At 36.8% G+C, this 22,644-nt stretch overlaps 2 protein-coding genes across 12 annotated transcripts; both read left to right on the top strand.

The window, feature by feature from the left end:
• Nucleotides 1-4,827: 4,827 nt before the first annotated feature.
• On the top strand, nt 4,828-9,007 carry LOC111811346 (copper-transporting ATPase PAA1, chloroplastic-like). 6 transcript variants are annotated; one of them, XR_002817526.1, is made up of 5 exons: nt 4,828-5,257; nt 5,334-5,387; nt 6,342-6,512; nt 8,243-8,318; nt 8,797-9,007. XR_002817526.1 is itself a non-coding variant. In XM_023698152.1 (5 exons), the coding sequence occupies exons 1-4, from the start codon at nt 4,919-4,921 to the stop codon at nt 8,275-8,277; spliced, it is 582 nt and encodes a 193-aa protein (XP_023553920.1). In that variant the 5' UTR covers nt 4,828-4,918; the 3' UTR covers nt 8,278-8,318; nt 8,797-9,007. The 6 variants fall into 6 exon arrangements, 4 of the variants coding, with proteins under 4 accessions (XP_023553920.1, XP_023553918.1, XP_023553921.1 ...); XR_002817525.1 differs by lacking the exon at nt 8,797-9,007 and adding an exon at nt 8,674-8,790; XM_023698152.1 differs by having other exon boundaries at nt 6,342-6,495.
• A 1,353-nt stretch (nt 9,008-10,360) lies between these two features.
• On the top strand, nt 10,361-14,496 carry LOC111811552 (serine/arginine-rich splicing factor SC35-like). Of its 6 annotated transcripts, XR_002817564.1 has the most exons (10): nt 10,361-10,513; nt 10,634-10,712; nt 11,061-11,140; nt 11,498-11,564; nt 11,682-11,753; nt 12,358-12,642; nt 12,773-12,959; nt 13,044-13,156; nt 13,450-13,655; nt 13,749-14,496. XR_002817564.1 is itself a non-coding variant. In XM_023698455.1 (8 exons), the coding sequence occupies exons 1-8, from the start codon at nt 10,438-10,440 to the stop codon at nt 13,047-13,049; spliced, it is 852 nt and encodes a 283-aa protein (XP_023554223.1). In that variant the 5' UTR covers nt 10,361-10,437; the 3' UTR covers nt 13,050-13,379. The 6 variants fall into 6 exon arrangements, 2 of the variants coding, with proteins under 2 accessions (XP_023554223.1, XP_023554224.1); XR_002817563.1 differs by having other exon boundaries at nt 13,450-14,496; XR_002817566.1 differs by having other exon boundaries at nt 13,047-13,156; nt 13,450-14,496.
• Nucleotides 14,497-22,644: the final 8,148 nt, after the last annotated feature.

Consider the following 22,644-nt stretch of genomic DNA (forward strand, 5'->3'; position numbering starts at 1 on the left):
TTAGTTTTTTCATTAAAAAATATTATCATTAGTCCATGGTGTACCTCACTCATTAATGTGTACATTAGTCAAATAATAGCTGGTAGAATAATAAAAAGGAATAGCATTTTAATTTCCACCAATTATTTATAAAGAATATATTCTAAATACATTCGATAGTGATTTTATAAAAACATTTTAAAAAGTAATTATTTACATGATTTCATGACGAAATAAATTGAAATATGAGGATTTAAAAAAATAATAAAAAATGATAGTCGATAATACTACAGAGTAAGTTCGATGGAATTATTTGATGCATGGATAACACGTATTTTGTAACTTTTGTTTAACATTATTAAATTGAATGATTATATATATATATATATATATATATATATATATATATATATATATATGTCTTTATGTGATATGCATGCATTCATGTATGATGAATCGTGATTTTGTATGACTATATACATGATACACGAGATTTCATGAATATGAACGTGATTATTGACATGTATTTCGAGGCGTTAAAAAATTAATTCGATACATGTTATTGTGTATCGTATCATTAAAGTAACAATTTAAAATGTTGGACCTCGTACATATTGTATGTTCATTTTATTAATTTTATGATCATTTTTATTAATTTAGTCTATTTTTTTAATATAAACATCATATACGGGATATCTGAACCTCAAACATCTTGGTCGATAGATCATATTTTGTGTTACTTTTTTTAAATATACCTTTATATTATGTGAGATCTTACATCAGTTTGGGGAGGAAAACGAAACATTGAAACCTCTCTCTAGCAGACGCGTTTTAAAAACCTTGAGGGGAAGTCTGAGTGAGAAAACCCAATGAAGATAATATTTGTTAGCAGTAGGGCTCTGGGCTGTTACAAATAATATCAGAGCCAAACACCGAATGATGTGTCGGCGAGGAGGCTGAGTCTTGAAGGAAGGTGGACACGAGGCGATGTGCCAGCAAGGACGTTGAATTCCAAAGTGAGGTGTATTGGGAGTCCCACATACGTTGGACCACGGAGAGAGTAGATTGTGAGATCTTTTTTTTTTTTTTTTTTTTTTTNTATGTTTGTTGTTATTTCTCTTTTTTAATTCTTCTAGCATAATTAGTAATATTGACACTAATTATTAATATCCACCGCTTAAAAAACTTAATAATATATTAATGAAAAATTAATTATTTAAAATTATTTTAATTATTTGACTTAATAAATATTAAATATAAATTAACTAATATAATATTAGGAGAATTAAAAAATATTATTTATTTATATAAAAATTTGATAATATTTCCTCTGTTACTTTATTTTATTTTGAATAAATTTAATTAATTAATTGATCTCAATTTATAAAATTATTAATAATTATAATAAATCAATAATTTTTTTTAAAATAAATATTTAATTTTTAAAAATAAACAAAACTTTTAAATAAATGATAACCCGTCTTGATTTATATTAAAAGACCGTCCAAACTAAAGTGTTTGAAAATCACCTAAGATGTCTACCATTAATAAATGTGTCTCATTTTTTCAAGGATAGCTGAGATAATAAATTGAGCGTAGAGTATATTCTATGACAATTTAATATTGTCCATTGTATGTCAAATTAAGGTTGTTCTTGTAATCTTGAATATTATGTGGTTGACATACAATAGAATCATGTTCTCGTAAGCTGGTGTATAGTATATGGATGAAATTTGGTACTTGATAACACTATTGAAACGACTCATTTTTAACTGATACAATGAGTTTGTAGAAAATTAGGCCATGAAATATTCGATCTCTTTTTTTATAAATTTATTAATTGAGAAAATTATTATTTCAAATGATGATAGCGACTCAATTTCAATATTGAGTGAGTCATGAACTTTTGTCTGCGAGTGCTTTTGATTTACATGAGTGAGAGGTGACTTTTGTAGTCGATTCAATAAATCTTATCATTTTCGAGACTTGACTAAATCGAGAATTAAGAACGTAATTTCACGACATGAAATTCACTCATTTCTACACCGGGGTTAGTAGAGGAGTAATTCCTTTAATTATTGATTTTGAGACTTGAATAATTGGCCGACCCTTGTACTAGCTCAAGAGTAACTTAATTTATGGTTGAATCATAAATAAATTGTTCATTAGAATATCGGTATTACTGAAAACATAAAATGTAATTATTGGAGTTAAAAATTAAAATAACTTTTAACCTAACTGTAATTAGAACATCTCGAGAAAAAACATCTCGTAAAAGTTATTGTGTATAGCTAAATCACAATAACTTAGTATTAATTCACCGAACCTAATGTTCCAAATTTAAAATCGAGATTTATCAAATACTTATACTATAACGATCCTTTTAAAAGTACTATTACGGATAATTATTTGAAAACGTACGACTAATCCTAAACGGGTCCACCTAAATTCAATCGAATAGTTATCATCGTTGTGGTTATCGTTGACTATGGATAGGTAGCATGGGAATGAAATGGATTTTAGTGCAAATAAGAATGTAAAATAGACGAAGGAAGACTTGGTCAAAATCCAAGTGTGTTGAATAAAAGTGGAATTCTTTCAATTCCAAGGGTGAGTTTGAATGGGTCAAAATCTAAAGTCCATGCGCCATCTGTCCTCCTCATCGCCAATGTCCTATTGCTTTCCCGCTTTTGGTGGTCGTCACGCGTCAATTTCTATATTAATACAATATATATACATATACATATACACATACACACATAACACACACACATATATATGTGCGCGCGCGTGTATCTATGTACGTGTACGTGTATGTGTATGTGTATATGTATGTATATATATAATGGACTCCAATCTAATTTGTGGGTGTTCAAATAATGGAATGAATTGGTTAGTACGTGAATATCGTGTAATTAGTAACCTTTTTTTTATGTGATATTATTGTATGTTATTATATTCTAATGAATTTTAGTATTGGGTGTAGTTCTTGTTTGTAGAACATGTTTTGTTATATTGATAGGATTACGTTCATGCATCAAACAATGTTTTGTTATATTGATAGGATTACGTTCATGCATGTGAGACATTATGAAGTACTACTATGTATGAAACACTGTGAATATGTATGCACATCTCATAGGGATTTCTTGTCATGTTAAGTAGGGAAGTATTATGTGTATAAAATTTAATGTGGGACCTCATGTATGTTGTTTGCTATATGAGTATGAATTGCTTCTCTCGTATGTTATGCATGAATGCAAACACTATAATATTAGATTTTGTGACAATGAAAGCTCACTGCTATCATATATTGTCCGTTTTGGGTCGTTACGTATCACCATTAACCTCATGATTTTAAAATGCGTTTGCTGGTGGTGGATTTGGACGGTTACAAATGGTATTAGAGACAGACATTGGGCAGTGTGCTAGCGAGGATGCAGGGCTCCAATGGAGGTGGATTGTGAGGTCCCACGTCGGTTGGAGGGAGGAGAGAAGCATTGTTTAATAGGGTGTGGAAACCTCTTCCCAGTGGACGCATTTTAACACCCTGAGGGAAAGCCTACAAGAGAAAGCTCAAAGAGGACAATATCTACTAGCAATCGAAGCCGATTGCTACATACATGTTCTTGTTTTTATTTTATTGGTTTTCGATAGTGTGAGTGTGTACTAGCCCATAGTCAAGCCTAGACGAGTCGGTCTAGTTGATTCATGCGCACTTGAATCATAGTATGAATTGAAGAAAGTAAAACCGAAAATGCTGGTGGGCGGGCCACGTCTGAGGACCGTTTCACGCGCTGAAGGCCCTCGTGGGTTGGGATGTGGGTTGTTAGTCTGCTGCTGGGCCGCACTCGTGGGCCTGGAGTGCTGCTGGACCGTGGGCTTCAATGTTGGGTCGATTTTTGCATTGGACTTCTGGGCTTGACCGTGGGCTGGCCTTCGGAATCGAGAGCTAGGTTGCCCTGTGTGGCCTGCTCCTGGTGGTAGTTGGGTCTCGGGATAACCCGACCCGTACCCGAACCTGAATTCAACCCGATCTACCCCTGTTTTTTTTTTTTTTTTTTTTTTTTTTTTTTTTTTTTTTTTTTTTTTTTTTNTTTTTATAACAAATTTTAGTTTAAACTTTAATAAAACTGTAATAGATGATATTTTATATTTAAAAAAAAATAAGATTTAATTATTAATTTATTACTGAGAAAACTAATAAAAATAAAGAAAAATTTATAAATTAAGAAATTAAAAAACATGCAAAATGAAGGGAGAGGAGAGAGAGTAGTTATGGGCCACAAAAGGAAGTTAGTTATAGTTCGGTATTGGTTGATTGTGGGGCACACAATTAGCTTAAGACAAAATTAAAAAATAATAAATCTAATAATTAATAAATAAATAAATATATAATTACACTCCACATTATAAATGTTTTCATACGTGTATTTTTATTATATATTTAAAAGTTCAAAAGTATTATTATTATTATTTAATAGTAACGTATTTAAAAAATATCTATATAAAATTTTAAAATTGGCATTAACATTTTTAATCTTTATAAAAAAATTTAAAAACTTTTTAGGATATTTTATATATTTTTTAAATTTGATGAAAAGTTGGAAACAATATTTTTAAAAGAAATTATTAATCGATTTAATAAAAAATTTACGGTAAAAATATTTTTTAATTTTTTTTAAAAGTTAAAGGCAATTTAAATTTAATAAACGATTATTATTTTGGATAAAGTGGAAAGTTGATGGACAGTGCAATAATAATAATAATAATAATAATAATAATAATAATAATAATAATAATAGAAATGACGTGTTAAATAAGCGAGCAAATTTTTCAATGAAGGCCATCAGTCGAGTGGTTGACCAAATTCCTACCACAGTTGCCCATCTTCTTCTCCATTCTCCTTGTTTACTGGGCGAGGAGGTTCCCTTCTTCCATGGATTCCGCCCTCTCTCTCATGGCGTCCAATGCGCCTCTCTCAACCATTACTCGCAGCTTCTCCACACTCTATTTCACCCACTCCACCTCCATTTCCCCTATCTCCACTCTTTCTTTCTCGCTTCGCGCTGCTGTTCCTCCTCTCCACCGTCGTCACAAATTCATCTCCAACTCATCTTCTGGCAATGGAAATGGCGGCGTTCGAGGAGAGAGCGGCGGTGGCGGCGGCGACGACGATGGTGGACCTGATGGCGGCGATGTCGGCTCGAACTTGCTTGCTGGAGAAGCTGAGGACGACGCTACGCTGTCCGCAGACGCGATTGTTCTTGGTGTTGGAGTATGAGATGAGTTCTATCCGTTTTTAGTTTTTGATTGGGGCTAAATATTGATCGGTTTTGTGCTCTTTGTTGTAGGGGATGAGGTGCAAGGGGTGTTCTGCGAGTGTCAAGAGGATTCTTGAAAGTCAGGTGGTTATGTAGTTAATAATTTCTTCTTGTATGTCTTGCTTATTCTTTGGTCATTGTAATTTATACCTGAATAGTTGAATTGCTGTCTGAAATGAGTTTGTAGATACTCTATAGGTGCTGATTCTTTTGTTTATCCTATCAAATATTATTTTGAATTGATATATGAAAGCCAGCGATTGAACAGGGAGGGGTAGATTGTATAATAGCTGTTAGGATCGCACAACAATGCACACACTCATCGATACAAATCCTTTAGCCAATATTCCTCCTTGCATTTTCTCTATTCTATGTCTTCGTGTTCATCTTGATCGAGTGTGTGCGTTATTGTGCGATCTTAATAAATGGTATCAGAAATTCACCAAGATCTGTGAAGATGAAAAGCTCTGATACCATGTTAGGAATCACGAGTCTCCATTGATACGAGGCATTTTGGGGAACCCCAAAGTAAAGCCATGAGAGCTTATGCTCAAAGTGGACAATATTATGCAATTGTGGAGACTTGTGATTCTTCTAGCTCTCCAATACTGGTGTAATCAACCCGCTTATAATTTTGAATTGACTATTGTTGGATGATGAAAGTCCGACATCGGCTAATTTAGGGAATGATCATGAGTTTATAATCAAGGAATACTATCTCCATTGGTACGAGACCTTTTGGGGAAGCCCAAAGCAAAGCCATGAGAGCTTATGCTCAAAGTGGACTCACGAGTCTCCATTAGTACAAGGCCTTTTGGGGAAGCCCAAAGTAAAGCCACGAGAGCTTATGCTCAAAGTGGACAATATCATGCCATTGTGGAGACTCGTGATTCTTCTAGCTCTCCAATACTGGTGTGATCAACCCGCTTATAATTTTGAATTGACCATGATTTTCATCTACTTTTCGAATTCACAGTAACAATTTTTCTCTGCCCTGTAAATAACCTTTCATTGTTCTTCTCGTTATATTATGGACAGCCACAAGTGTCACATGCTAGTGTTGACCTTGCTTCTGAGACCGCAGTCGTGTGGCCTGCAGCTGAAGCAAAAATCACACCCAACTGGCGGGAAGAGCTAGGAGAGGCACTTGCGAAGCATTTGACCACTTGTGGTTTTTCTTCTAAGGTTCAAGGTCAGCATCATAAATTCGTAAGTCACAACTCACAACTACATCTGATTTATTATGTTATGTTCTTCTTCTTGTCAAGATTCACACTTCCAGTTCTTAGGGTTCTAAATTTTAATCTTCCTGCCTGGAAAGCTGCTTATCAATTCATTTTTCAAGTTTGTTTATTAGCTAAAACCCATCATCCCATCTCAACCTCCATGATATTCCACGCTTGATATTTTAAGCTAAGATATATGGTTTTCGTATGGTGCTTTTCTGTAGTATTATATTTAAAAGTTTAGACAATCTAGAATCTTGTATGCATCCTATTGTCGTCTAGGTGAGCTCAGTTATACTTGGCTAGAATTAGCTAATTTTGTATGTCTCACCATATAGTTTGTTCATCAATTACTTGGAGATCTATGGCAGGAACCTCTGCAATCAATAATGGGATTCTGGGGTCTGAATTTGAATTTTGAGTACATCTTATCAGGATTCCCCATACATGATTGAGTTACTAGGATTTTGCATAAACAACTCTATAAAAGCAAACATAGTTTTTGACCTGTTTGAAATGAAACGTGTCAGTGCAACTAATTGAGTACCAGCACGTAGCAGTGCTGTAAGTAATTAGAGAGCTTGATCCTTTTGAACGAAGCACTTTTGAGTGTGTGCTTTAGTTTGATTACTGCTAGCGCGCTTTACTAAAAAGACTTGGCATTCAGGCAAGCTACCCGACTATTATCCTGTTGTGCTCGCAAAATTTTCTTTGCACATACGTACTCAATAAGGCCCGACTTCTTTTCATTCTGCACTTGGTATTCTACTTTATTCATGCATAATTCAAGAATTCAGTTGAAGCTTCTTTGTACTGTACAATTTGGCGACAACTGAGTTCCATAATATTAATCCCACTGATGTCTTACTAGTTATTACATTATCATTCTTGCATGCATTCTGATTCAACTAATGCATTCTGATGCTGAACGTGATGAGATTTTGCAGCTGTTTATTTGTTTTACATATTTGAATTTCTTTCCGCATTAAGGCATATCCGAGGACTATTGGACTTTTCAGTTTACTTCTCTCTTATCTTTCTTCTTTTTTTCCTCGTCCTTCAGAAATTGGCATTTGAAACATTAAACCATAAAATATTGTTGGGGATAGTAAACAAAACAAATCAGCATCTTGTACTGAAAACAATGAAGGGAACGAGGCGACACCAGGTGATGTGCCAGTGAGGAGGCTGAGCCCCAGGGGGATGGACACTGTGTGCCAGAAAAGACGCTGGGCACCGAAGGGGGGTGGATTGTGAGATCCCACATCGATTAGGGTGTGAAAACCTCTCCTTAGTAGTCGCGTTTTAAAAACCTTGAGGGGAAGCCCAGAAGGAAAAACACAAAGACTACAATATCTGCTAGCGGTAGGCTTGGGCCGTTGCAATGATGCTCGCTCAAAACTTGATTACTAGAATTTAACTGATAAGGCCTGTATCTATGCATCAATGTTTTGCGTCTTGAAGTGCTAGATTCTTCGTTGTTCAAAATTGCTACATGATGCCTTCAAAAATTTAGGCGCAAAACTTTCCAACTTATCAATATATTTAATTTCACGATGAAAATCTACCCCTTTAGAAGGGTACTAAGAAAACTGGAAACTCCAGTAACTCAGCCTTGCAAGAGAGAAGAAGAAGAAAAGAAACATGTACATGTATTATCTCAGGATTTATGTAGTTCCCATGGCTTATATGAACAATGCTGGTTATTTACAGGACAAGGTGCTATAGGAGGGGACGTTTCACTATAGGAGGGGATGTTGCATACTGCGAGGAGAGTGACATATTTCAGGTATGTAGGAGTATAATTCTTTGAAGTTGATTACAAGCTATAGTGTATGTTTGGTTGTTTTTATGCGCCACGGATATTATTTGCTCATGTTGTGCTAGCTGTTTAGATTATTATTAGCATTTGAAAAATGTTACTTGAAAATTGATTATGTAGTAGTTATGTTTTAATGTTATATACAAGCCAAATGTAAAATGTCTATATGTTGATGGATATTTCTGGAAAAATAATAAAAATAAAATGTTCAAAAATTAATATATAATTAGTAAATAAACATTTTATACTTTAGTATTGAGTTAAAATGCTTATGCTTTAAATTATATTCATATTAGTTGCATTTTGTTACTATTTTTCTTAGGTTTTGTCACAGAGAACAATAGGCCCTTCACCAAGCCTATCTTTGCCACTCTTGTCTATTTGATGCCTTTATCTTGCTTATGCCTCGACTTGTCTTCAATTCTCATTCTGTGTGGTGTGTTAGATTATGCACCATCCTCCTTGGTTGTATCATGGCACTCGTCTAGGCCCTTGCATGGCCGGATGGGCGCCACTTGAGGTTTTCGCTTCTCTTGTTGCAACGTGAGAGTCACAACCTACTCTTTTCATAGTATGGTTGTGACATTCTCCCCCCATTCAAATTAGTCATTGTTCTCGATGACTTTCTCGAGGCACAATCGCATCTTGAATTGTGACGGTTTCATGATAGAATAGAAATGCTGAAAATTTAAGATTTTCTTTTTAAGTTTAAGGAATCTAGTATTTAAACTTTTGTTGGGAGTAGTTTATGGATGTTTTTGTTACACCCAAAATAAAGAAAAAAAAAAAGTTTAGGAAATGCAGATGAACAGAGTCAATGGCATTAGGTCGGGACCATTTGGGTCGGAAATAGAGGGTTAGGTGAGGTGGTGATAGTTCGTGGAAAACGGTTTATCTTCACCATATTATCTCCTTGTTTCATTTTCTCTCTCATATTCAATTTATGGCCTAAAACCTTCTTAAAATCAATTAACCAAACTTCTAAGGTTACTTGGTGACAATATCGTGAAACAAGAGAATGATGTCGACTCAACCCCTCCTTTCTCTAAGTAAGCTCAATCGCGTTGTTTTTGGCTGTTGTGGTCGACAAGGAAGAAAGAAACAAACGAATATTCTTTTAGAAAAATATAAAATAATACACCTACCGAGCCGAAAGTCAAATGAGAGTTTTGTAGGTGGATATATCGAACTGGAATAAGATTTCAGATTGACATCTTGACACATTGATTGACATAATAATAAATAGAATCTTATTTCAGATCGATATCTTGATACACTGAAATAAAGTCGGTGGAGATTTCGCCTTGAAAAGAGCATACGTTTTAGTAAAATCATGTAACATTCTTAATATTGTTTGATTCAAATGGATGAAAAAAAAAAAAAAAATATAAAAGGATCGAAGAATCTACTTTACATCAATTTTATTAAAACATTTTACTCTCAACGTATTTGATGGTACTATTATCCTTAATTGGTTATAGAGTATTATTTTGTAGGGACGGCGAGAGCGATGTTCACATAACTTGAGATTTCGACCAACCCAACAAGATTATTATTATTTTTTTTTTGGTTTGAATTGGATTGAATTTTTAGAAAATAAAAAATTGGAATAAGTTTGATTAATAAAAATATTTGAGGTTTGTAACCAATGTTAGTGATGCTTCAAGTAAATGTTTGATATTTGAGTTTTATAAGATTTTAGTTATTAATGTAACGTGTATTGTATTAGATAAGTAAAATGTTTCATAATTAAAAACAAAAGAGTTTGAGTTGGGTTAAATTTTGAGTAAATAAAAATTTTGGGTCAGTTGTTGATTGACATTTTCTTGTCGGCTAAACTGACTAACTTGAAAATAGGATTACAATCCAACAAATCATCACATTATAAAAATTAAAAATATTCGATATTTGAATTTTATAATAATGGAATCCATGTACGGAAGGTCAATTAGGGAAGAAGGATTTTACCGATCTGCCCCTCTCTCTGTATAAATATTCTATCTGGGCTCGTCAGGAAAGTTAGTTTCAGGGACCTTTCTTCTCCGTCGTCTCTAACCCAAACCCTAATCTTCATCTTCCAACCAACATGTCGCACTTCGGAAGGTCCGGTCCTCCAGATATTGCAGACACCTATTCGCTTCTCGTGCTCAACATTACCTTCCGTATGATTCCATATATCTCTCTTTTTCTTTCTCAAATTTCCTTGTTTCTTTTGTGTTTTTCTGTTTTGTATCGTGTTCAGTCNTTTTTTTTTTTTTTTTTTTTTTTTTTTGTGTTTTTAGGAACCACTGCTGATGATCTCTACCCGCTGTTCCACAAGTATGGTAAGGTTGTCGATATCTTCATCCCCAGAGACCGAAGGTATGATTCCCTGCTTTGTTGCGTTTGTTTTCTTATGAAATTTGTTCGATTTCTGTAAGAGATGACGATGAATGTTTTTTTTTTTAATAGCTGGTAAGAGTTTTGTGTTTGTTAGGTTAAACATTTTGAGATTAGGATTGAATTGATTTCCTTCCATTGATATTCATCTGGTTCTTATGAAATTAGTTTGCACGTGAGGGTGAAATGATATTCTTCATTCAGCTTAAATTATGCTTGGGCTCAGTTGGGAACTTTATTTATTTTTCTGTTTGTTCATCTTTTGTTAGCCATCAATTATTCTCGTTTTGATTATTTTGTAATTGTCTCTTTTATTGTATCGTGGTTCAGAACTGGTGATTCTAGAGGTTTTGCATTTGTGCGTTACAAGTATGCAGATGAGGCTCAGAAAGCAGTGGAAAGGCTAGATGGTACCCATGCCTCTTTGTTTGTTTCCTGTTGTTTGATTTTGTCCTTTTCCTCTTCAAGTGGAACTAATTTGTAGATACAAGTTACAAGGAAGATGTTTTATATTTTTGTTGGATTGAAGGCTGATAATCTTATGGTCGTTATTCAAATCAGTTTGGGCGGGCCCTATAAGATCAATATTTTCTGAATTAACTCCCTCACTCCTTTGTTAGTTCTGGTTTTGAATTACGATCATGCCTCTACTTACTTCCATTTGATTATTTCTATGCAGTTTGTTTGGGGAGCTAATCTGCTGCATATAAATTTGAAGCTATATATATAATTATTTATTTAATTTTTTAAATTTTGTCATGTTCCAGGTATTGTGGTTGATGGACGAGAGATCACCGTTCAGTTTGCAAAATATGGTCCAAATGCAGAAAGGATGTGAGTAATGAAGTAGTGGTTTTCCTCGATGAATGCTTACGTTTGGGCCTAACTTCTCACCTCTTATATATTTGTTTTGCTAATGGGTGTTGTATTTATGTCAAAATATGCTTTTAGTCACAAAGGAAAGGTCAGTGAATCATTTCCAAAGTCGAGATACAGGTCTAGAAGTCGCAGTCCACGGAGACGGTAATTTTCTCTTCCACATCCCTATGAATTTTTTATATTGGGATTAAATATTTGTTGTCCTTATCCTTGAAGAATATTGTCTGGTCATTAGAGTTCCTTGGTGGAATTATTATTTCTTCAGCTTTAAGATGTTCAAGGGTGAAAGCTTCGGTTGAAATAGGATATTCGAGGAATATGATGCAGCCACATTTTTGAACCCTAAGATATTGTGTTAACTGTTTGTGCCTAGGATTACTTTAGCAAGCTCTTGTTTTCTGCTATCTCAGATATGAGGTTCGAAGATGCTGTTTTGTCCAAGTTTTTCATTCTTTTTTAGGTTAGATATGGTATGCTGTTTTAACATGAGATACTATAATTATGGAAACGTAAAATGTTGGAAGATCTAAAAGGAGACTGTAGCAGTGTATTCTATATATGGCTAGGACTAGATAGTGGTGCTCAAACCTTTTCTTTCATGGAGTTCAAATTTTGACCATTTGCATGTAAAGTAACTACTTGGAATTTCTTACTTTCTTTCTATTAAGATCCATTACTTTATGAGCTTTTGTAGTTTTATCTTCATTTTTTTAAATTCAAGTTACTAATTGAAATTTATTACTTTCAGACATCGGGATGATCACAGAGATAGGGATTATAGGAGAAGAAGTCGAAGCAGAAGTAGAAGCAGAAGCTTGGACAGGGTTGATCATGATAGGCGTGGAAGAGAAAGGGAGAGGGAAAGAGACTATCGTAGGCGAAGCCGGAGCATCAGTCCTAGGCGGCCTAGTCCTGATTATTCCAAGGGGAGGGGAAGAGGACGCTACGTTGATGAGCGTAGAAGCCGCAGCCGCAGCCGTAGCCGTAGCCATAGCCAAAGTCGTGGCCGTGGTCGTGGTCGTTCTGTGGATAGGTTGTTAATTTCTTACAATTTTTATCCAGTTGGAAGAAAGTTGGGAATTGTATTTCTAATCATCTTTATCCATTTGGGAAAAAGTGCGGAAAATCTTATTTCTAATCAGTCATTGTTCTACATATTACAGTGCTGCTTCTCCTGGTCGACAAAGCCCTAGTCCAAGGAGTGCATCTCCTCAGGGGAGTCCATCTCCCAGGGGTGAAAGTCCTGAAAGAAATGGCGATGGTGGAAGGTCTCCAACTTCCAGGAGTGTTTCACCCCGAGGTCAACCTGCTGATTCAAGAAGCCCATCTCAACCAAATTCAGATGTTGATGTGAGTTGCATTAGGAACTATTTTAAATGATTAGTCTAGACTTGGTGTTAGTAGTTAAATGTTCACTTGTCTTAATTTTGACAGAAGTGAATACTGATGGATGCAAGGAGAACTGTTACATTTCCGAGCAGTGCAGGAATGGATGCTTTGAGGACTCGTTGATTAAAAATGTTATCAGACTATAAGTTCTAGTTTTGGTAGGACTTTCCTATGGTGTTCAATTATCATATATTGAGCTTAATGTGCCTATCTACTATCTTGTATCAGTTTGATACTTTTTGGCTCTGCTGTCTGTATCCTTATATCCAGTCATAGGATATAGCTTGGGACATGTTCTTCCTCCTTTATATTTCTCCTCTCCACCCTGTAGTACTAGTAATATTTTACCTTGAGCAATTGTGGTGTCTTTTTCTTTTCCCCATTTTCCTTTTTTTTAATAAATATTTTAGCTATCCTGATTCATCATTGAATCCTCTATTGGATTTTATAGTTATGTTCGGGGTAAGAGTGACCGGCGCCTGATTTGGCCGATGTTGATTTTGTGGCTCTTGATGCTGTTTCTGTGTGATAGATGGGTGATCGTGACTTTGATGCTGGTTGCAGCAGTTTGCTGATTTATCAGTATGATTGTCTATGCAGTATGATGTTGCTGTGGACAGTGTCTTAACTAATATTCACTGGATGAAAAAATTATTGGTAAGGTTTTGGCCACATTTGAATGTTTTTAAAAACTTGATAATGCTTTAGGATTTGATGTTTGGCCTGATTATTCATTCTGGTCTATCCAAGTTTTGAAAGTTGCACCTCACCTGCCAAGGAGATCTAGAGGCTTTGATATATAGGGTTGACCCTCCTGTGTTGATCGAATTTTACTCATAGCTGATGATGCATTTGAGATCGGTATTGATTTTAATGGCGAAGGCTGGATTAAGAAAACTTAGCTGCAGGTTTGATCTTTGCGTCCGAACATGATTGGCCACGGTAACATAAGTTTATAGTTTTGTGTATTAGTTTATAGTTGTGTATTATCCGAACATGACAGGTTAGTATCCCAAACATTTAAATCAATCTCTTGCTTGCTGCTTGATGTGGTGACTGACTTGTTGTAGCTTTTGGATACACAATTGTTGCGGTGGTGTTTGATAGCAGATATCTTTATTGATGTACGATAGTCATCGGTTCGATTGATTGATTGATTCTGAAGTGCTAACGCTGTAGCTGGCTGTTGCTGCCCTTGTGGGGGTGAGGCTGGCAATGATGTTTGCAGTTTGCTTTGACAATGGATGCATTGATCTTTGCTTGCCTCGAAATAAAGTTCTGCACGTATGTTCTCGCTCACTTCATGTCTGTAAGAAAATTTGCTTGATAAAAATTCTGACATTGATTTGCAACATAAATTAAGTAGTTTGGTGAACACGTACGACTACGTGCTTGGTGAACACGATTACTATATTGCTTTTAGCTGCAACTAGGTTTTGGATTTGGAAATACTGCCTATCTGATCTTTTATCTATTGCTCGAAAGAGAGATGCTTTAACTGGCAGGAAGCTTGTTAGATTGCTTGCATCCTTTTTATGGTTTATTCCATTACAGAGTCTGCTTTTAGATGCTTGCAGATTTTTTACATCAACAATTTTGTTTGCTCTAATTTTTTTACATCCAAACAAAATGAGGAACATTGACAAAGTATTTCCAATGTTATCAGGTAAGTTGTGTTGTGTTTGATCATTGATGTTCCAATTTGTGAAAGGCCTACATAATTAAGGATATATTTTTAGTATTATTTTGATATGTTGTATGCATTGTGTGGCTGTTTCTTTTTTTTCAAGTTCTAATAATTGGAGTGGAAGATTAAATCATAAATTTTGGGATGGGTTGGTATTTAATGATTTAGTTTTTGAGTTACGTGCTGAGTCTTTTAGTCACTGCTGTTATGAATTGTGAACTGTTTGATCTTTGTGTATTGCTTGTCAGAGATCAAAGTGTTCAATATATTGGGAGATGAAACTAAAAACTTTTAAATGAATTTGATCCTGTCTCTTGTTTTTGTTGGCTTTAGAAACTTCACTAACATTTTATTTTAAAAATTCATATTTTGTAAAATGCACATTTTAAATGATGGGGTGTTTTTGACAAGTCAAGCACAGCACAGCACAGCACATATATTGTTTTTGTGTATTGATTGAGAAATAGACCATGTATGTGACTAGTAGGACAGAAAACCTATTTGCTCTTGGATCCCACTTTTATGGGAAAATTTGGACATACATTTACAGTCTACACATAGACCTCTTATGCCTAACTATATGCATTCACATACATTTACGCATACCAAAATCACGGAAAATGAGAAATAACATAATTGTGTGTACGTCTAATGTATAATTGAAAAAGTAATGCCCAAGAAGCATGAAGTTCTTAGACGAGAAATTAATGATTCAACGGTGAGGTACAAACACTGCATGTACTCATACATAATCATAACTCGTAACTCACTTATCATCTTTCGTATTCATACATGACTACTATTCTCAAAAAATTCCCGACCAATCATCATAATAGCATATGTTAATCATACACCATACAACATTTAGTCTCAGTAACTCATGAGCATTGTATTGCACATGCTAATTATACGACAAACAATTCATCCAACCAAGTCGTGCAACATTAAGTTCACTTACCTCAATAAGATAACTCTAACAAGTTAGAATCCCACTTTAAAGTTTCTCTCGTAACTTTTGATTAGATGAGAGACAATAATTAGAGTTTAGGGTTTAGAATTTAGGAGAGTTTAGGGTTTAGAATTTAGGATTTCTCTCCTATCTTTTGATTAGAAGAGAGAGGACGAACGAAGTTACATTAGACCACTTTCCCATTAGACCACTTTCCCATTCTGAGTGACGTAACAACAACAAAATGAAATAGCAATAGTTAAAACATAACTTACAAATGACATTCCAAGAGAGAAAAAAATACATACAAATTGGGATTTGCCATGCCAAACCCTTTATTTAATTTTTGTATTGCCTTACTATTGTATTTATGTTTGTATAATTATACGGTGAAATTATGAATCACCTCAATATGTACTATAGGGGTGTGACTAGTCGTCAACTCTTCCCCTTAGACTTTGTATGACCGGTGAAATCACAGCTAGACCCACCAAACCTGAATCGCCTCAAAATGTATTAGGGGGATGCGACTAGTTATATGCTATCTAAGCCGTTGTGTTGCCTTTTGCTTATAGCTGTATAACGTTACTTTCAAATCTTCTTTCGTTCCTACTTTCAAACTCGTTTTCGAAAATTTCTCTACCCTGTTCTCTAAAACTTTCTTCTCAAAACGAGACCAGAGGCTTGAGCATACGTTACCCAGTCGTATGCAAATTTCTCTACCCTGTTCTCTAAAACTTTCTTCTCAAAACGAGACCAGAGGCTTGAGCATACGTTACCCAGTCGTATGCGACACGAATCCAAATTTTCCCACACACAACTACCGATCTACGCCAGTTCTCCATTGTCATTGAAATTCTATTGACCATGCCACCTGGTTTTAGTTCTCTATTCTTCAAGTCATCAACAAGAACTAATCTAATTCATCCAGGAACACTTAAAAACGAGAGTGCAGAAGAAACAAAAAAAACCCAAGAAATTGACATTTGACTGATATCCAATGGATCCATATGAGTGAACCCAACACACTACTCTACCATCAAAATCAGGCAATCCCATAAAACAAAGGCAATCCCATAAAACAAAGGTATATATACCAGCACAATTAAGCTTTCAAACCCTTAAAACTTATTCAACAAGAATCAACCAAACAACTTCAATGTTCCCAGCCATATATATAATAAGATAAGTGCAAAAATGCAATCAAACTAAGAAAGTCACTGAGCATACCATTGCCCAGATGTAGCAGAACAGAAGAGTCCTGTAGATGGATCATAATAATACCCCAAACTGCTACTGTAATAAAACCTGAAGATAAAAACTCAACTGGCGTTACATACAAATACCGAGTCAAAAGTTTAAGGAAAATAACGGAAAAGAAGATGTCTCATATAATATTGCTAGGATCTTTCTAACAAGAAACTAAAGGTACAACTATGTTGCAATACCATAAGAAATTATAGTATCAATAGTGTTTCGAGAGGGCTATCTGTGAGATCCCATATCAGTTGGGGAGGATAACAAAGTATTCTTTATAAGGGTGTGGAAACTTATCACTAGCAGACGCGTTCTAAAAGCCTTGAAGGAAAATGTATTATTGAGGAGTTTGGCAAATTTTGGAACTCCCCAGAGACGCAAGCCCGAACCAAAAATAGTGTCACGCTTTCCAAGTATGTGGCACCTCGGACCTTGGAATTAGTTATACTTGTAGTATGCATGAAAGTATGATATGAGGAGTAAACCATAGAAATGAGTTGGTTTGATTCATGTAAAAGACGTTAAACGTTATGATGTACGTCTATCGAGGAATGGATTGTTGAGTTATGATATGACTGAAATTGAGAGCATGTCTTTAGTATGATTTAATGCATGTTATGGGAAACCGACTATATATGTTTGAGCATAGAATGAGTTGAGATAAGACATGTTGAATGTGATTATGTATGTTTACTGGAGCGAGTATGAACTGTGTACGATTGAGATTTATGACTAGGTTTCCCTGATTAGATCATTATGCTATGTCTCTGTTACATACGTTCTGATATTAGCAATTACACGGAGACGATTAGGGGTTCGCCAACTAACCTCTAATGGTAAACTTGGCTCGATTGTCAGGAGTCCGAATAACTATAGAACTGACCTATTATTGTAGATAGTACTTTGTGGGGACTTATAGTAAGTTTGCCAATTAGTTTCCTTTAAGTGAACCAGTCACGAGTGGCGGGGGTTCGTAATAGTACACTTGAGAGTCGGTCGATTCTTAGAATGCATGGACCTTGAGCATCGAGGTTGCGCCTCGAGGGCTTTGAGATATGATGATGATGAGAGACTAGTAGAAATGACAAACCTGGAGACCTAGACAACTTAAGAATATTCCAAGAGCGAGAGGTTCAGATAGGTCCAAGAACAAAAGAAAAAGAATGAGAAAACCTAGAGTAGCCTAGGGAAGAGCCTATACGGGGGAACGAATCCCCAAAAGAGAATAACCGAACGTATGTAGAAGATCAATAAGACTTAATAACGAAATATAAACTACCAGCAAGCTGCTTAATGAGTATATAAAATATACTCATTCCTGCTACTTTGACTTTCTTTCAGATGAGGCATGATGGAGCAGATGCGACGGAGGCGCACACGAGCTAGGGGGAGGGAGGCTGTGGAGTTTTGGGCTAGATCGGTGCCGTGTACCCCATTGATATGTTTTCTTTACGAACCTTGGTGTTTTTTTTGTATTTCTGGATTTTCTCAAACTATCTATGTCATGTTCTTTTGTGTGTGCGTCTGCAGTGGTGATGTATAAAAACAATATCGTACTAAATCTAAGCTTTCTTCATGTGTATGCACGTTAAAAAATTTAAATTCTATGCAATTTTTACTTATTTCCATGTCAGTAAGTAACAGTCCATGGCTCGAGTCTCTCGAAAAACGGGTCATTACAGATTGGTATAAGAACTTTATGTAAACCGTTTAAATAGAGAGTCTTAGAGCCTTCCATAGCCCAACTCAACTACGCCACGCCGTAATTTGGTACGCAAGGATAATATAAATAATTGAGATAATTTAGTGAATTGAATTAACTGATTGAGATTAGATCCAAGTTTTGAATGTGGAATATATGACGATATATCGAGAGACGTAGTGTATAAATCTTAACATGAGATTTATGAATTGGCAGATATGGCTCCAAAAACTAGAGACAGTGTTAGCAGGTGTTGTATAGGAGGTAGGTGGGCACACGCCACAGATATTCCCTCGCAAGAGACACCTGAGATAGAGAGGTCCCAACGCCATACACAGGGACCCCACCACCCTGCAACATGGTGACGATGTCTGTTGAGGAGCTGCAAAACCTATTGCAGACTACCATGTCCAGCCAAGTAACAAACATTGTGGATGCGGTGTTGGCGAACCGATCCGGACAAGGACAAAAGAATCCGTTTACGTTCGAAGAGTTTCGCTACCTGAGGGACTTTAAGAAGTATGACCCCCACAATTTGAGGGGCGAACCTTGGATACAGAGGCGACAGAAGGCTGGTTGGAAGCCATCGAGTTAGCCTCAAAGTACATGAACTGCCTTGACACCCATAAGGTCTACTGTGCAACTTAGATGCTGAAGAATCGAGCTAATTTCTGGAGTCAGTTCTCCGCTTCGTTGAGACCGTGGGCTAGTGACAGGAACAGTTCCAAGAGGCATCATTTCAAAAGTATGATCTCAAGACTGTCAGATTTCAGAGACAAGAAGAATTTTTGCAGACGAAACAAGGGGTAATGACAGTGGAGGAGGATGAACACGAGTTTGCTCGATTGTCCCGTTTCGCCCCAGACATTGTGCGCACAGAGGAGGCCAAGACTAAGGGTTCATCAACGACCTAAATTGGGACATTCAGGGGCAAGTGTCGGCCCATACAACATACGACTATGCTGAAGCTGTCAGGGTGGCCACTATCCTCTACACGCCAACAGCTAAAAAACAAGGGTTCAACAATCAACAAGGCTTCAAAACAAGGTTCGACCTAAACTCTTCCAGGTCTTAGCAGCAAGTTCCACGAAGAAGTTTGATCAACAACAAGCACCATGAGGGCAGTTTAACCGATAGCCACCTCCAACTATTGAGAGACCAAAATGTGGGCGTTGTGGTAGAGACCATGATGGGGAGTGCATGGTCGGTTCAAGAGCTTGTTTTAATTATGGAAAAAGCGAGCACCGAATGGCCGACTGTCCCTATGCTCTTTGGTCCATTGGTTTCTCTGCCTTCACCGCAGATATTACCTTTGGTACACTTTGGGACTGGGTGCCCTTGAATCTAAAACTTTCTCTCTTGCATGGCAATCAATGTAGCGAGCCAATCCATTCCCAAGATGATGTCGAACTCAACCATGTCAATGACTATCAGCGTTACCTCAAACTGGCGTTCCGCTACTACTATCGTTCCCTCACTGATTCTCTCCTCAGCCATCATTATCGTGCCAGCTGGAGTAGACACTGCGAGACTATACTCTAAAGGCTCTATCTATTCCTATTCATGCTGGTCTATCGAATGAAGCATATATTAAAGAATGAGTTGATCCAGAATCAAACAAGGCAAATGTGAAATAGCCAAGTATTGGCAGGGTACATGTCACCATGTTTCCTGCATCCGTGGCTCGACGAGCTGTGGTAGCGTGAGCCATGCCTCGAGTTTGTACCTTCCCACCTTGGTTCCCCTGGTTCGACCTTGAAGATCGGTTGACAGATGTCTTCTTTTTATGGGGGGTCATTTGGTGCCCACTTTTTCCACAGTTGAAACAAGCTCTTGAACCGGCCATGCACTCCTCATCATGGTCTCTGCCACAACGCCCACATTTTGGTCTCTGAATAGTTGGAGGAGGCTGTCAATTAAATTGCTCTCGTGGTGCTTGTTGTTGATCAAACTGTCTCCGTGGAGCTTGCTGCTGAGACCGGAAAGAGTTTAGGTCGAACCTTGTTTTGGAGCCTTGTTGATTATTGGGTCCCCTTGTGTTTTGGCCGTTGGCATTGTAGAGGATAGTGGCCAGCCTGACAGCTTCAGCATAGTCGTATGTTGTATGGGCCGACACTTGCCCCTGAATGTCCCAATTTAGGCCGTTGATGAACCTCTCAGTCTTGGTCTCCTCTGTGCGCATAATGTCTGGGGTGAAACGGGACAATCGAGCAAACTTGTGTTCATACTCCTCCACTGTCATTACCCCTTGCTTCAGCTAATTAACTTCTTCTTGTCTGTGAAATCTAACAGTCTTGGGATAATACTTTTGAAAAAATGCCTCTTGGAACAATTCCCATGTCACTGGCCCACGTTCTCGACGGAGCGGAGAACTGACTCCCACCAGAAATTAGCTCGATTCTTCAACATCTAAGTTGCACAGTGGACCTTATGGGTGTCAAGGCAGTTCATGTACTTGAAAGCTAACTCGATGGCTTCCAACCAGCCTTATGTCGCCTCTGTATCCAGGGCTTGCCCCTCAAATTGTGAGGGTCATACTTCTTAAAGTCCCTCAGCTAGCGAAACTGTTCGAACGTAAACGGATTCTTTTGTTCTTGTCCGGATCGGTTCGCTAACACCGCATCCACAATGTTTGTTACTTGGCTGGACATGGTGGTCTGCAACAGGTTTTGCAGCTCCTCAACAAACATCGTCACCATGTTTGTGGGGTGGTGGGGTCCCTATGTCTGGTGTTGGGACCTGGGTTTCCTCTATCTCAGGGGTCTCTTGCGAGGGAACATCTATGACATGTGCCCACCTACCTCCTGTACGACACTGCTAACACCGCCTCTAGTTTTTTGAGCCATATATGCCAATTCACAAATCTAAGGTTAAGATTTATACATCACGTCTCTTGATATATCATCATATATTCCACATTCAAAATTTGACCTAAACTCAATTAGCCAGTTCAATTCACTAAAGTATCTCAATTATTTAATACTATCCTTGCTTATGAGACAGTTGGCAGGGTAGTTGAGCTGGGCTATGGAGGGCTCTAAGACTCTTTAAACGGTCTACAGAACCTATCAACCTAAAGCTCTTATACCAATCTGTAACGACCCGCTTTTCGAGAGACTCGAGCCATGGACCGTTACTTACTGACATGGAAATAAGTAAAAATTAAAGAGAATTTAAAATTTTTAAATGTGCACACACACGAAGAAAGTTTAGATTTAGTACGAAATTGTTTAAAAATATATCACAACTACAAACTCACGTGACGCACACATAAAAGAACATGATATAGATAGTTTGAGAAAATCCAGAATTACAAAAAAAACACCAAGGTTCGTAAAGAAAACATATCAATGGGGTACACGTCACCAATCTAGCCCAATACTCCATAGCCCCCCCTCGCTCGTGTGCGCCTCCATCGCATCTGCTCCATCACGTCTCATTTGAAATGAGCATATAAAATATACTCAGTAAGCTGTATATTTTGTTATTAAGTCTTATTGATCTTATTTATACGTTCCGTATCTTATTCTCTTTTGAGTATTCGTTCCCCGTATAGGCTCTTCCTAGGCTACACACTAGGTTTTCTCATTCTTCTTTCTCTCGTTCTTGGTTTTCTCATTCTTCTTTCTCTCGTTCTTGGTCCTGTCTAGACCTCCAGCCCTCGGAATATTCTAAAGTTCTCTAAGTTAGTTATTTCTGCTAGTCACTCATCATCATCACCATATCTCAAAGCCCTCAAGGGGCAACCAACTCTAAAGTGTACTACTGTGGGCCCCCGCTACTCGTGACAGGATCACTTAAAGGAAAGTGACGGGCAAACTTCCTACAAGTCCCCATAAAATACTATCTACAATAATAAGCCAGTTCTATAGTTATTTGAACCTTTGACAATCGAGCTAGGTTTATGATTAGGGGTTAGTTGGCGAACCCCTAATCGTCCCCGTATAACTGCTAACTCACATGCATGAACAATACATCTCGACCAACTCTAATGTACCAATGTCGACCCACATCACTCGTGACAGGTTCACTAATAGAAAGTTAACTTGCA

The sequence above is a fragment of the Cucurbita pepo genome, chromosome LG15 (genome assembly GCF_002806865.2).
Source record: "Cucurbita pepo subsp. pepo cultivar mu-cu-16 chromosome LG15, ASM280686v2, whole genome shotgun sequence".
In the NCBI taxonomy this organism is placed as follows: domain Eukaryota; kingdom Viridiplantae; phylum Streptophyta; class Magnoliopsida; order Cucurbitales; family Cucurbitaceae; genus Cucurbita; species Cucurbita pepo.